The following is a 15777-nucleotide window of genomic DNA, read 5'->3' on the forward strand; positions in this document are numbered from 1 at the left end:
TTTTTTTCTTTTTTGCTTGTTAGCTCATGAAACCTGCAATGTGTCCCCCCCCCCCCCCCCAAAAAAAAAAAAAAAAAAAAAAAAAACTTTTCAAAACGCTCCGCCGGCCCTGTTTTATACGTAGTTATGGAGCCTATTGTGATACACAGGGGCTCGGATAACGCTCTTGGGGGGGGGGGGGGGGAGGCCACAGGTTAAAGAGATCAATATCGATTGTCAATGGTATATCATCAGCCCCCCCCCCCCCACCCCCCCCCCCCCCGGCTCTCCTTCCAGGCCGGGCCTTCTTTGACTGAATCATAGGACTCAAGTGGCACCTTCTGAAAGTCGTCAGGATTATTGTGATTGCCCCCATCCCCCCCCCCCCCCATTTTGTCTTGTCATTTTTTGTCCGTTATTTTTTCAATTCCCCTCGATTTTGATAGCTTTAGCCCAAACGTGAGGGGGGGGGGTGGGCTACAGCCCCTCAAACCCCGGTTCCGCATCAGCATGGAGTATCGCCACACTACCCATGGGATGCATGCATGAGATTACGTATTATAATAGAGAGGGCAGCAATTGGACGAGTTTTTAATATCAGATGATTTATCAAGATGATCAAGTAACTTTTGATGAGGCAGGCCCGGGTATAATCCACTGTATCGCCCAATAGATTTCACGAACAATTTAGTACAAAAGAATGTGGCCGGTCTACGTCTATGAAATAATGCATGAATTCCAATATCTTGCAAAATTATTTGCATTACGAATAGCTGATTAGAACTAAATTGTCTATAATGAAAATCGTCGTTATGATAAAAACAAACAATAGATAAATAAACAACGAAACACTACTAGAGCGAAACTTTATCTTCTAAAGCACAAAATCTATCTAAAAAAAAAAAAATGTATCTGCCGTCTGGAGACCATACGGCGGCAATAAAATTAATCTCACGAGTTTTGTTTACATAATATACATAAATAGACAGCACGATCGCCTGATTGAATGTTTCGAAACGCATACATACGTGCCAGTCAGACCTTCGGTGTGGAGCCTATCCATGACGGTGTATAGCAAGTTACGGTGCTTGATACATGACCCAATTCTGTCTCTCAGGAAACAACAAAAAGAGTTTCAAAATATGCTCTTGTCAATTAAATATCATTGCCCTAACTTTGTGCAACGTGCTTTAGTGATGATATACCAAAAATACTATGAGAGAGACTGAAAAGAGACTTAGGTCTAAATTCCAACAACCTGCACATGGGAATACATGTATTAATAAGGTCATCGAAACCACCAGACTGGTTGGTTTCCATAGGCCTATAAATATGGAATATATAAAAGGGAAAGTGGTAGGCCCTATACATTGCTACAAATATTACTAGTAACAACGACCAATGAATATATTTCGATAATTATTCAAGATGACAAGGAACATGATGGCAGTGTTGGCAAAACGTTAGGCCCGTAGGCCTAGATAATTATATCAGATATTATTACCTATACGAGGTCGTTTTGAGAGGCAATCAGTTGGTATTTTGCAGGGTCGGGAGTTCAACAGGCGACATTAGAGCATATCACGAGCATCCGGGGTTTTACATATTATACAGTGGACTCCTGTTATGACGAAATCCTCGGGACCGGCAGTTTTCTTTCGTTATATCAGGTATTATTCTCTCGAAGCCAGAAGTGGAAATAACGGATTGATGGATTAATAACCTCATTTTCTTGGAAGAAATGTTCATACTGAGGGTGTAGGACCTACTTATGGTGATTAAAGGGATCGTATAAGTTTTGGTTAAGACCTAATTTCGCGTTTCTCACAGTTATTTCTTTTTTTTTTTTTGGGGGGGGGGGGTGATATAACGAGAAACCTCGAATGAATATAAACGAACATGAAATTCCCAGAGGAATTCACCTTTTCTTTATTGAAAATTGTTTTTGAATTGGCTGAGCTATCCAAAACGGAGCGATTTACGATCGTTAAGTTTGTTTTAGCTTGTTTTTGGATGTCTTAGACATTCCAAACTGATTTTCATCAAATAAACTTTGAATTCTTGTCAGAATGGTATGCTCTGTGCTATTATATTTCATAGGTAGTTTCTTTGTATCTTGCAAAAAAGTTATTGAATCTCCACCAATACTATTATCCCTTTGCCACTATCCACATGACAGCACGTATTATAGGCCTATAGAAGTGTCGACGCACATCATGTAATTGGCATCAGTAAAAGACGCCAAAGTGAATAGTTATTTAGGCATCCTTCTAAATCCTTCCAATAGATAACTCCCCTTATTAACAATATGAGGACCTGAATATAAGAACGACCCAAGTCCAATTTTTGGCCAAATTCAGTTTGACATGAGAAATTGTAGCTTATGCATGGACTCATCTTATGTATATTAATGATAAATCTTATATTAATCCTAATTAATTTTAAAAAAAGGTTTACTAGCGCCATTAAAAACAAACCAGACCTATATAAGTCTATCATAATAAGAGAGTGAAATAAAATCTGCCCAGTGACTCCTCACTTGCAATAACAAGAATAATATTCTTGAAGTTTGATAACCAGTAAAATTGAGTATATGAATATAAGAACGACCCAAGTCCATTGAAGACTATTTCGAGTAAACTAAAAAAACTTCATATCTTTTTTGTTTGTCCAATAATATTCTATTTAACTTTGATGGGAAGGCAACATTGTATATACAAATTAGAACACATTATATTATTATGACAATTAACATTAACATTGATTGTGGAGAGGCCATTTTGTGTGATGGACTTGGGTCGTTCTTTTATTCATATGGACTTGGGTCGTTCTTTGATTCATATACATGATATTCTGCTATAGAGATGAGAGAAGGACGAGAGAGGGCGCTATAATATGAATGTAAGAACGACCCAAGTCCTTCATTCTTACATTCATATAAGATTTAACTCATTTATTTCAGGCACTTCCGGGGGTAATTAGGATTTATCATTTATACACAAGATGAGTCCATGCATAAGCTACAATTTCCCATGTCAAACTGAATTTGGCCAAAAATTGGACTTGGGTCGTTCTTATATTCATATACTCAATTAATATCCAATGTTATATACGAGTTTTTTTTTTTTGTCCCTGTTAATCATTAGCAGCTTTATTCGAAAATCTGATATCCCCATCTTCTTAACTTCTTCTTCTTTCTCCTTCAATTAACTGAATATTATCGCAGACTGTGTGGTAACTGTATTTAACGTCCACTCGAGTGTTATATACATTATGATACTATTGCAGTTTATTCACAAACATTAATCAATCACATGACAGTAGTATAGCAATTATGAAGAAAAAGAAGACTGCATCAACCGTCGATTTACGGAATGCTCCCACAGATGGCACTGTAACACTCTGAAGACAAAGATTTCTTGCTCCTCAATGTCGTCGAAATGTGATGCGGGAGTTTTCGAGTATAGTAAGAAGAAGAAGAAAAAAAAAAACGATTATTCGCGGCTTGAAAAATTCGCAAATTGGAGCCGTCGACCTTTCTCTCGGCATGAAATTTTCGGGAATTGCCACTGACCTCCGATGTGTGAGCAAAAATTTTCGCGTGCATTAATTTCGCGAATGTGTATACCGCTCTTGAAATTCGCGAAATCAAAATGCACGCGAACATTTTTTATTGGTATATTACCAGAAAAAAAGGAAAAGCGCAAATTAGTTAATCATATTATAATTTTGATTGAGAAATCCCCCTTTTTTCATGCAACGGAAAAATAACACACAGCAAACGGAACATTGTTTAAAAGTTTTGTAGAACAAGATGAGCCCTAAGTCAAAAGAAGAAGAGTTAACAATAGGATTTTAATATACATTTGGAAAAGTTTGAAAACTGGAAAAAGATTTGAGATTCTGTTTGGGTTTGTTTTTGTACAGGGCCTATAACTGGACATCACGCATCGGGAAATTATCTTTTGACCTACCCATAACTCGATATGAAGTATAGGCCTATGTGTATAAAATATATCGGTAAACACTTATTTCAGTTATCCTTGATAATTGTTGTTGCTGCTGCAGCTGCTGCTGTTGTTGTTGTTGTTTTTGTTGTTGTTGTTGTTGTTGTTGTTGTTGTTTTTTGGAGAGGGGTCCCGAGGGGGTCGGACAGGGGTAGAGGGAGTAAGGAGAGAATGAAGAACTGACGGGGTATTTTCGATAGTTTGTTTTTTAGATAAATAAATTTCAACAGACGGCTATTGATATTGATAAGGTATAAAGGTACTGAATGTGAGTATAAAGATTCTGTTATTGATATAGATAATATGATTTGTATAGGTGATGAATGAATATTGGCATATTACTAAAAAGTGTCGCGTGTCAGTAAAAAAAAAGAAAAAAAAAGTAGAAAAATAATGCTGTAGGACCCTAAGGCCTGGGTTGAGATTTATGTTTGGTGATAAATGCATCAGCGTGTAAGGATCATGAAATTGATACTATGGGCCATACATACTAGGTGTTACCAAAAAAAAAAAAAAAATCCCACGTTTGATCCTTTGATAGTTCGAAAGCTATACATCAGGTACACTGTCATTGATATGAGTAATAGCTAAATAGTGGACAATTTAGTTGAAGGTGATTTGAATATGCGAGCTTGAATCAGTTCATTACATCCATGATTAATTCTAAAGTTAAGTTCCAGACTTTGATCAAATTTGAACCCTATGTACAAAATTGAACTTTACACAAGAACCAATAATGTGTATGTGAGTGTGTGCTTACAATGCCCCTGAACAATAGACATGCGAATACCACGAATACCTCCTTTTCAGAGCTGTGCTGACTAGGCTTCTGGACTCTTGTTCGAAGGCACGTGAATACTTTATTAATATTATTCATGATAGAATGCCCTGGGCCCTGCTAGCCTGAATTCATGGTAAAGGGTAAAAATTAATGAATGCAAATGAAAAAATAAAATAAAATAAAATAAGGACATGTTCTCATGTGCTTGCATACACTACATTGCAGGATGAATAAAGACTATAGCTGTGATTGTGGAATTTCCCATTGATTATGTAATAGGCCTAGAGCATTCCAATCCTGGCCATTGTTCAGGACCATTGTCAGGGTGTTAACCACACACACGGTATTGACCAATGTGCACAATTGAAATTTTTAGTACAGAGGGTGAAAACAGAGCAAAATCTGAGAAACTTAACTTAAAAATAAATCCTGAATTTAATGAAACTGATTTATGCTATCATTTCTAAATTACCTCCAAAAAAATTGTACACTATTCAGCTACGTATCTTGCTCATATCAATGTTAGTGTTATCTGATATAGTTTTTGAACTATTAAGGATGAAAAGTGGGATATTTTGTTGTAACACCTAGTATTTTTTTTTTTGTTCGCAGAATTTGTTTCCATTGATGAAGAATGAAATATTCCTTAATCAAAACAACAACAACAAAAACAAAAACACTATTGTATACTATTCATCTATTTTGCTCATATCAATGTTAGTGTTTTGATATAATAGTTTTTGAACTCTACACTATTAAGGATGAAAAGTGGGAAAAGTTATTTTGTAACAACTAGTGTTCTTTTTTCAGAATTTGTTTCCATTGATGAAAAATGAAAAAGACTATTCCTTGATAAAAACAAAACAAAACAAAACAAAACAAAAACAACAGCAGCAGCTGCCAGCAGCAGCAACTGACAGCAACAGCAGCAGCAGCAGCAGCAACAACAGCAACAACAACAACAGCAACAACAACAACAACAACAACAACAACAACAACAACAACAACAACAACAACAACAACAACAACAACAACAACAACAACAACAACAACAACACGTACTCGAGTAGTAGCTGCTGCTGCACTATTATTCCTCTCCGCACAATCGATTCTTCTCTGTGCACATAATCAAACTTGTAAATATATCTATCGATCACAAAAGCGAGCGACTTTCCGTGCTCTGACGTCGGGATGTGACTGGCTGTGTTTGACTGGACAGCGCGCGTCTACATCGTACAAAATTTCAAAGAAGTACGATTGTTTAGAGTTATTAACCCTTAGTGTGATGGTAAGTCATAATTTATTAACATTTCTAATGCTTTATGGCCAAGAAAATGAAGTTTAATGAAAGGCCGTTGGTAGCGCAATGTACATGTAAGGTAGTCCCACATACTGAAATCTGTGTCTCTCAAGGAACCATTGGACTAGAATTTCTAGATACCGGTAGTCGTGTGTGTGACTATGAGAGAATGTCATTGATATTATTGTGTAAATTACTGTAGAGACTAATCCTAAGAACTCGAAAGAAACTACGCTCACTTTACTACTAATGTAATGAAAGAGCACTTGACTTACTTCTTCTGCAAGCAGCTACGGTATAGGCCTTATTTTATCAAAATCTATTCTATTAAAGTGGGAAGTCGGTTTCTGTAGTGTAAGATTTACCACAAGGCACAGGCATATTTTAACCATGAAGTCAAATTAAGCAGCCGCGCCCGTCAAATTGAAGACACGTTATGAGGTACTTTCAGATGAAGTTCACAACCATGAAAAATGGTTGCCAAAGGGATATACCTACTACTATATCTGTGCATAAAACATCATTGTTGCATGTATAAATTGTAACAATCTCTGGCCCTTTGTTGGTCTAAAAGTACACACGTACCACACGGTACTATGTACTACAGTAAGTTTACAGGTAGAAATTTTCGCTCAAATGAGTTGACTTTGTTTTCTTTGAAATCAGGCGAGCAGCAAAGGACAGTTAACAGAGATCTCGAGGGAAGCCTGGATGGAGCGGCTTCAGGGTCTCCACATCACCAGGGCTGACATGAACAAGCTGGTCATGAACTATCTAGTCACAGGTTTGTGAAACTCTTTGGCCCTTATTCACAAAGGTGGTTTAAATCTAAAGTCTATGGCTTATGCTCTTCTTCTTCTTCTTCATAGATACTGTCCAACACTTAGTAGGGGCCAACTGCACAGGGGGTGCGCTGGTGCTTGTTGCGCAGAGAGAGAAGTGTGGATTCTTAGTTGCTTTGCTACTGGATATACTGAAGGATTGCTGCTTTGAAGCATGTTAAGCATGAACAAATCTTTATTTGTGATGCCTGTGACTGTCGATAGGAGTGTGTTCTAGTCTGTGATAGTTCTTGGGATGAACGAGTATATATAGCAGTTTTTGTTTGTCTTGGGACCAGATGCAGGGCTTTTTGAACTGGGATGGATAGGCGACCCGCAGGTGCTTCACGGAATGTGGTGATGTGTCGTACTCTGAGTGGATGTTTCAGCACCTCCCAGCTCCACCTCCTTTCCTCAACTGCCAATTCTCCTTCTCTTGAACTTCTTCCTTCTCAATCCCTCCCCTCCTGATTTCCAACTTTATCATATTCTTCTTACCCATTAAATGGATTTGATATGTGTTTATCCTGAGAGAATATACTGGGAAATTTACACAATTACAAAATGTGGAGTAACCAAGCTACTCTTATAAGACAAAATGCACAAGTTAGTCCTGTGAGGCAGCCACTTTATGTACATGGCAGAAAATATATTTTTTACGCAGTATATTAGTAAATCTTTGAATGATTTAGCTATAAAAAAATGATATGAATTTTGTATACTCATTTGAAAGGTTTACTTATGATTAAAAGAAATATTGACAAGTGAAGTGCTCATGCTTAAAGTAATGAATGAATGAAACAGCATAGTGATGTAAGCGAATGACCAGAAAATATGAAACTATCAAGATTCAGTTTTACAATTGTCCATCCTCTGACTGTGTGTGGTGCTGTAGAGGGCTTCAAGGAAGCCGCAGAGAAATTCCAGTTTGAGTCCAGCACCAAGCCACCCACTGACCTCGACTCCCTGAATGAAAGGATCCAGATAAGGGAAGCCATTCAGGACGGCCGCATCGAGGATGCCATGTCAAAGGTTAACGACCTCCATCCAGAACTCCTCGACAACGACAGATACCTCTACTTTCATCTCCAGGTGAGGATAAGATTCAAGAATAATGGGATAAATAGGAATAAATATTTTCAGTTGCATTTGTAATCCTATTTCTGGTTTCCTTATCATACAATGTTCTTTGTTTGTTAATGAGTTAATTCAATAATTTCTGTTTTGAGTTCTTTGAAAAGTATACCTAATTTTTTTTTTTTTTTTTTGGATGGCTACTGTTGTGACAATTTTGAAAACCTGCTTGTGAGATTATTTGTGACTCATCAACACATAGAGGTAATGCTTATAAAGTCAGTAAAAAGGAAATGTGAAGTGTGGTAATTGATATGAAATGTTATTGATGAAAAAAGGATTAATGCACAATAAATCAACCTACTCTGAATTGAAATGCAATTTCTTGAATCTAAACAAAAGTTTTGTTGATAATGTACATCAAAAACTTGGCTATTATGGTGTCCTGAAGACCTGTTTTTACCACATCTAAACATCAAAGCCCTTTATGTTTCTCTCTCACACTCTATAAATGTGATTGTTGTCTCCCTTACCATTTCAGGGAAGGTTTATAGAAATAAACACGGATAAATTGTGTGTCATTTGAAAGTGTGGAGTTGGACAAATAAATGCAATTATACCATTCAAATCAAAGTAATGTGTTTAGCAGCTTTAATTTATAGTCAGGCTTTATGGTGATTGTGCTCATTATGCTTGTGATTGTGAATTTGTCGTCCAATCTCATAGCAAGCAGAGTGGTATTGGAATATGAGAATGTGTAACTGGTGGTAGTACTTGTAATATAATACTGTATTTTTATTGTAATATATACTTTCATATGTTTGACCCGTTGAGGACGGTTTGATTTTGCTACAACACATACTTCCCATAGACACCTGCCCGAGTATACTCGGGACTCATCCTCAACAGGGTAAAAGTGAACTGTCATATTTTATCCCTATTGGTGCTGTGATATATATGTGTTGTGTTTACTTCAGGAGTCTTTTTCCATCAAGTATATTTTGTATAAATGTCTTTCATCGGTTCATGAAAATGAATATGTTTGTTTCATCAGTCTAGATTATGAAGATCATTATTTCTATGCAGAGAAATTATGATATCAAATTCTTTGTATACAAGACATATAATTTGGTGATAGTGCCACTGAAAAAAAAAAAGTTAGACTTTGCTTTCTGCGTTGTGTGATGAAGTTGAAATAAATGTAAGGTATGCAACAGATAGTTTGATAATTTTACTGCCACATTGAAAATATCTCTATCTCTGATTCTTTGTTGTTCCAGCAACAACATCTCATCGAGTTAATACGCAACAAGGACCTAGAGGGCGCCCTAACCTATGCACAGACCCACCTAGCGGAGCGGGGGGAAGAGAACAGCGAGGTGCTCCCCGAGCTGGAGAGGACGCTAGCACTCCTGGCCTTTGAGGACCCAGAGAGGTCGCCATTCGCAGACTTACTCCATCCCTCGCAAAGACAAAAGGTTTGAATCTCTACTTTCATTAATTCCGTCACTACTATCGGTCCCTATGCATTGTTAGCTGTTTGTGGCAGTTTGAGTTTCCAGTCCAGAAATGCTTAGCAACAAGTGACTATCTCCACCCCACCCCCACCCTCCCACCAAAAAAAAAAAAAGAAAAAGAAAAAGAAAAAGAAAAAAAAATCCTCGGCTTAAAAGTGAGTGAATGATATGAACACAACAAAAAGTCATTCCCCATAGTCAAAAAGGCAGAACTTTTTAATGAAATGGTCTGTAACAAAATAATTTAGCAGGGGTGTTGCTGCACTTCTTAATTAACTTCTGTGTGAAAATGAGAATGATTTGTTGAGTCATGTGTGAGTGAGCACACATCAATGGCACAAACTTGTCACTTTTCAAAAGTCTTTTTTTTTACAGCAATCATTGCAACACATTGAAAACAAAATGGTCATTTTTCAAAAGTTGTCCAATTCATTTAATAGGTGATCATTTCAATCATTGTGATGCACTCACAGGTGGCGAGTGAGCTGAATGCAGCCATCCTGGAGGCCGAGAATCGCGAGTCGACCCCGAAGCTGACCAGTCTCCTCAAACTCCTGCTCTGGTCTCAGGATCAGCTGGACGCAAAGAAAGTCAAGTTCCCAAAACTGAAGAACCTTGCGTCTGGGGAGTTTGAAGATCCGAAATGAAACCCCTGCCCGTCGGGCGTTGGCCTTGTGTGAATTTGATCAGACAGGCCGGACTATGAACTTTGCCATTCATCCAGTATTTATTTTGTGATTTGCACCGCGGGCAGGTTGATACAAATTTTGTTGTTCCCAAGACTGTTTGCTAGGTGATATTTTATGTACTGTTTGCGTCAAGAAAGGAAGATGGAATTGTTGCAAATCTCCGAAAACTTTGATCTACCATGGCTTTGCGGAAGGAGGAGCATTAATTGTGCAAGAGAGGTTCTTGTTTTGTCTGTTTTGTCTTTTTGTTAATATTTCTTTGTCATAATTTATGATCTCTCCATGAATGAATTTGGCTGGAGGTATGTCCAGCAGGGCAGGAGATTGCTTATCTTTTAAGCTTGGCAATAGCTCGACGGTTCCTTTAACATTCTTGAGAAATGGTGCCACATGTGACTGGAGTCTTTTGAGCTTCATGCTACATTTACACCATGTTCATGGCAGCCACGGCAGCCCCATTTGTCAACTGAGTGCACCTTGGGTTTTCCCCCTCTATACTAGTCTTGTTTGTTCCAGTCCTTGCTCTAGTAAACATGTAGCTATCATACATTATTCCCAACCTGTCTGGTCAGGCTAGACTGCTCAATATTTACAGTCGCATCCCACTACAGACTGCCTCCAAGTGTTGTTATGGCCTATTATGTGCTGTCACGCTTTTTGCGTTCACTCAGTTTTATTGCGACAACAAGGTTTCTCATTAGCACCCGGACTTCCGTGGCAAATTTTTTGACAGTTTAACCCATTAAGAACGGGCTGACTTGATTACAACACGCATTTCACGTAGACACTCGCCCGAGTATACTCGGGACTCGTCCTCAATGGGTTAAAGATCTGACACAGCATCCACAGCAATCACAGCCTGCCATGTTTGCCTATTCCATCTCACCACGTTTTCTCGTGTCCATCCCTGGCCGTTTTGTCCACGGTGGCCTGAAACATGAATGCTGTGGCCGCCGGGAACATGGTGTAAACGTACCATGGCATGTTCTGAGAGAAAGTGTACGCTCTTGTGGTTCTCTTATGGGTTAATTGGAGCTAGAGCTTTCTGCACAAGTTATGCAACAGAACTCTTCAGCAAAGGATGCTTTCTTTGTACACTTTCATACTTGAAATGAAGATGACGTGTGATACAATGTATGTGTATAATGTTTAAAATTGTTATGCAAATTGTGTCCAGATAGATCAAAGGATAGAATTCAGTCAACCCTTCAAGCACTGCTACCCAAACTTCCCATCCCCAAGTAGAAAAGAAAAGAAAATTAATTATATCATGCTTAAAGAAACAAGCATTTTCTACCTCTTTTTGTAGGTGATATAGGAAATTATCCATCCTTTATCCAATCATACTCTCTGGCAAATTCGCTGCCAAATTCACTGTAACATCATGAAATATTAAGTTCTTCAGAATCTTACTGTGCACGATTCTTTTATTGGAGAAAGAAAAGATGGAATTGGTTCATTCATTACATTTGCATTTTTTTTTTTTAATTTAGCAATATACAGGCAACTCCTGTTCTAACAAAGTTCTGAGGACCAGCAATTTTCTTTCTTTATAATTAAACATCATTAGCAGAACACAGTAAAGTATGTAAAGACATACAGATGATAGTTTGGGGACCTGACATTTTATTGATTGTATCAACAAATTTGGGTCTAAATGTGTTCGTTATGACAAGAGTGTACTGTAAGAATCTGAGAGAGAAAATATTTGAACTACTTTTCAGAAATGATTTGGAGTTCATCATCAGTAACGAATGTACCAATTAAAAAAGCTTTTCAAGATGTTCAGTTGTAACAAACAATTATGATAATCATGAGCAACAAAAGGCTGAAATTCACTGAAAATATTTGTTACTCTACTGTGCACAATATTAACAAGGAATAATAAAACTGTAATTACTAAAAGATATACAACCACACCAGAGAAACGAGTCTAAACTCTTGTGTATGGGATTTGATGGTTTAACCGTTCAGGACATGCTGTTGTTATAATAAATGTTTCCCAAAGACACCCACCTACAATGTACCTGAGTGACTAGACTTCAAAGGGTTAAAGTGTTATGTAATCACACTTCTACAACAATTTGAATTTTCTCTGAAGAATACAAGCGTTGTTTTTACTCCCTTTATCTGAAAAAGAGGAAATTTGGTAAAGATTTGTGTCAGGGTCGGTGCTGGGCCTGTTATGCACATTTCCTTTTGTTTCTATCTAGTATGATGATAGTGAAAGATTGTTGTTCTGTTTGTAGAACTGCAATTTTGTAATGAAGCCAACTTCAGAAAAGATGTGGAGTTTTCCTCTTGAATGCCAACTGGTGGTACAGTGGAACCTCCTTATGATGAGGTTGGATATAGCAGAGTAGCAGACATAACAGATTTTATTTTGCATGTTCCATTCCTTTTTTATATTCTTTTGTTTCAGTCCTTGGGTGCATTCGAGCACTCTAAAGCGAACCAAAGCGAACCGAACCAAAGTGTACCGTACCGAACTGTGCCAGTTTTGGAGCGTTCGAGTGCTCTGTTGAGAAAGCGTACCTCACAAGTTATTTTTAGACAAGGTCACGCATGTTTGTAGCAAGAATGTCATTCACCTGGCGCTTGAACTACCTACAGCTGTCTTGAACAAAGAGAATGATGTCTTTGCATTGTGACGTATGCGCATGATACGCGGATGTTTTACAATGAACTTTTGGTACGCTTTTGGAGCACATCGGGAAGTGGTCCACTTTTTGCTCGGTACGGTACGGTACACTTTAGGAGCGTTCGAGTGCTCCTCTGGTGCGGGTACGGTACGGTACAGTTCGCTTTAGGAGAGCGCTTGAACGCACCCCTTGATATATGAAGATACCCGACTTACTCATAGTACTGGGGATATTTCATATCAGTGGACCCAAGCAGCTCGTTATAACGAGGTTCCCCTGTACCTTGAAGAATTTAACTCTTAACGTGCCACGTTTGCACACCCGACTCAGTTGACGGCGCGCCAACTTTGCATATTCTGCTGAAACGCACAAACCTGCCCAAACCGATCGATAAATCGCCAAATGCCACATGACTGTACAATGGAAGTGATTCTCGCGAATTCTTTCCTCTCACATATGGTCAATAGCACAATCAAGGTATGCAATTGTGTAACAGGGCAAAAATGAAAAAACTTGGTGAAAATGCTTTTTTTGTTGTTTGTTGTAGCTAAGTGTTCAAATTTTCATTTCATGTAAAGAATGAGTCAAAATTTTGCATTAAACTGTGCATAAATTAACATTTAAATTAGGGGTGTCGAATTACAGTGAAATGACTAATATCTTGGAAAAATTCATTAAAAAAAGGAGAATGTTTTTTTCATCTGATATTGCTGTTAGATATTCCTGATAAATATCCCTTTCATTCACCACCAGCACATAGCCATGACATATCACAAAAAATGAATGAATTTCATATTTTCACTTCTCGGAATGGATGATCAATTTTGTAGGCATTATTTTGAATTCAAATAAAACCACTTTTACATATTTTATCATATTTCACTTTTGCCAAAGAGTGAAGAGGCGAAACTTTCAGGAATAGGTAACAGACATATAGTGGCCATTATTACAAATCTTTATGAAATTAGGGCTGGTACTTTGGAAGATATATTTTTCATCAAAAAATTATCTGTACAGTTTGACCTTGAATGAGCGCACAGTGTTTGGATCAATTCTCATATTTGTAAACACAGATAGAAGAATGAATGTGAGATTTATGATGATTTGAGTTGATATCCAAGCTGTGACAGTCAAACAATGACATATTAAGCCAAAATACTATGTTTTTGCTTATGATATCTTTAGAAATTGAACAAGCATTGAAATATGAACACTGAACACTTATCATATGACCTTCATGCAGTATAACATGGGCGTGTATCGCACTTTTTTATGCTCAGCAATTTGTAAAAATATAAAAAAATAAGTTCCTATTGCTCAAATTTGCTAAAATTTTCACACAATAGATTTCTACATATGTACAATTCATGGTTAAAAAAACAAGGATATTCAATAAGGGGAAAAGAGTCTTTAAAGTAGTCAAATTAGGATATACCTCACTGAAAATACTGAAAAACGGCTGCACTTATTTTACTCAGCATTTGAAAATGGCTCAAAACTCAAAACTAGCTGAACATTTATTGGCAAACAGCGCACCATATTGTAGTGTGTCTTCAGTACTTTCAGGAAAAGCAGAAAAATAAGCTGTTTCTCCATGTATGGCTGTACAGCATGGGTTAAAAGGTCACAATGTCACAAAAATAAGCCAGCATTACACTCCTACCAGGATGGGACTTCAGACCTTATAACTTTCTCCAGCTGAAAGAACCACTGTTTTTTATTGCATGCAAGCAATGCCAGGAAAAAATCCATTAATTTGATACCAAACACATAGGGGTAGACTTAAAATATGGACCTCAAATCTTGATTTTACGTAAGTTGTAAAACGCTTTTCACCAGTTTGACGCATTACGTGGGTTTTGGGGGACTTTTTGGTAATTAACCTTTAATAATTAACAGTAAATGAGAAGAAATTAGCTATTGTCTTACCACATGTGATTACTGATGTCTTAAGCCCGCCGCACACTACACGATTTTGCCCCGATTCACCGGTCTTAAGACCTTAAGACTAGAAGTGTGACGTCACAGTCTTGCCATTTTCTAGTCGTACGACTGGGTCTTAGCGCCAGTTGTAGAGATTTGACATGTTGAATTTTTACGACCAGTCGTGAGCTTTCAGCCATTCACAATGCAGCAAAATGCAAGCGCACGCAGTGCGCACTGCGCGCGCTTTACAGTCGGGTCGTATAGTGTGCGGTGTCTGGTCGTACGACTGGTCTTAAGACCCAGCTTGGCTTAAGACTTTAAGACCAGTCTGATCGTGTAGTGTGCGGTGGCCTTTAGCATGCTGCATGTGAATTTTTAAGTCAGTTGGTGCATTCTTTTAGAAGTTGTAATTTTTTAAAGTGAGAAAGTCATAATTGCATACCCTGATTGTGCTTATCACCATATACATATAGCTTACATTCTATGTGGTGATTGGCTATAGTGAGCGGTGTTTCCTACTGGATTTGGGGGTAAATTCTAAGGTTTTGCTACTGTTTCGCATGCAAAAGCCATGCCTTTACAACGATGTAACTATTGGGCTTTTTGAAGAAAAACAATGATAAAGTTGTCATAAAATTTACATCAAAGCAAAGGTTGGCATTTTCTGTACAACTTTGCTCACTGCATGTCCAGCTTAACAGAAATCCATATAGAAGTTACATAGATTTGAAAAACAGAATGTTTTCTCAAAGCATGACTACGTCGCCGTTTCAGAATAATGTGGCGCTCAGGGGTTTTTATACACCATGGCACATAAAGAGTTATGTGAAACACTAACTTCACATTGACTTTAGTGAATAGAGTAAAGTAGGATGAACTGAACTGTGAATGTTGCATTAAAATTAGACATAATGAAGACTATAATGAACTGCAAAGTTTTGACTGTGTGTGTGTTTTTATGAAACTGATATTGGTTTATCGTAATATCTTAACTACTGTAAAATGAGGAATATTCGCGTGCATTTTAATTTCGGGAATTTT

The 15777-nt window shown here is 37.6% G+C and overlaps 1 protein-coding gene across 1 annotated transcript; it reads left to right on the forward strand.

The window, feature by feature from the left end:
* The first annotated feature begins 5946 nt into the window (after positions 1-5946).
* Positions 5947-10356, forward strand: LOC139710582 (glucose-induced degradation protein 8 homolog). Its single transcript, XM_071622509.1, has 5 exons — positions 5947-6055; positions 6734-6851; positions 7784-7980; positions 9243-9440; positions 9953-10356. Exons 1-5 carry the CDS (start codon positions 6053-6055, stop codon positions 10124-10126), a joined length of 690 nt encoding a protein of 229 aa, XP_071478610.1. The 5' UTR covers positions 5947-6052; the 3' UTR covers positions 10127-10356.
* Positions 10357-15777: the final 5421 nt, after the last annotated feature.

This window comes from Diadema antillarum, unplaced genomic scaffold, assembly GCF_040938485.1.
Source record: "Diadema antillarum isolate AM-2024a unplaced genomic scaffold, OU_Dant_1.0 scf00000039, whole genome shotgun sequence".
In the NCBI taxonomy this organism is placed as follows: domain Eukaryota; kingdom Metazoa; phylum Echinodermata; class Echinoidea; order Diadematoida; family Diadematidae; genus Diadema; species Diadema antillarum.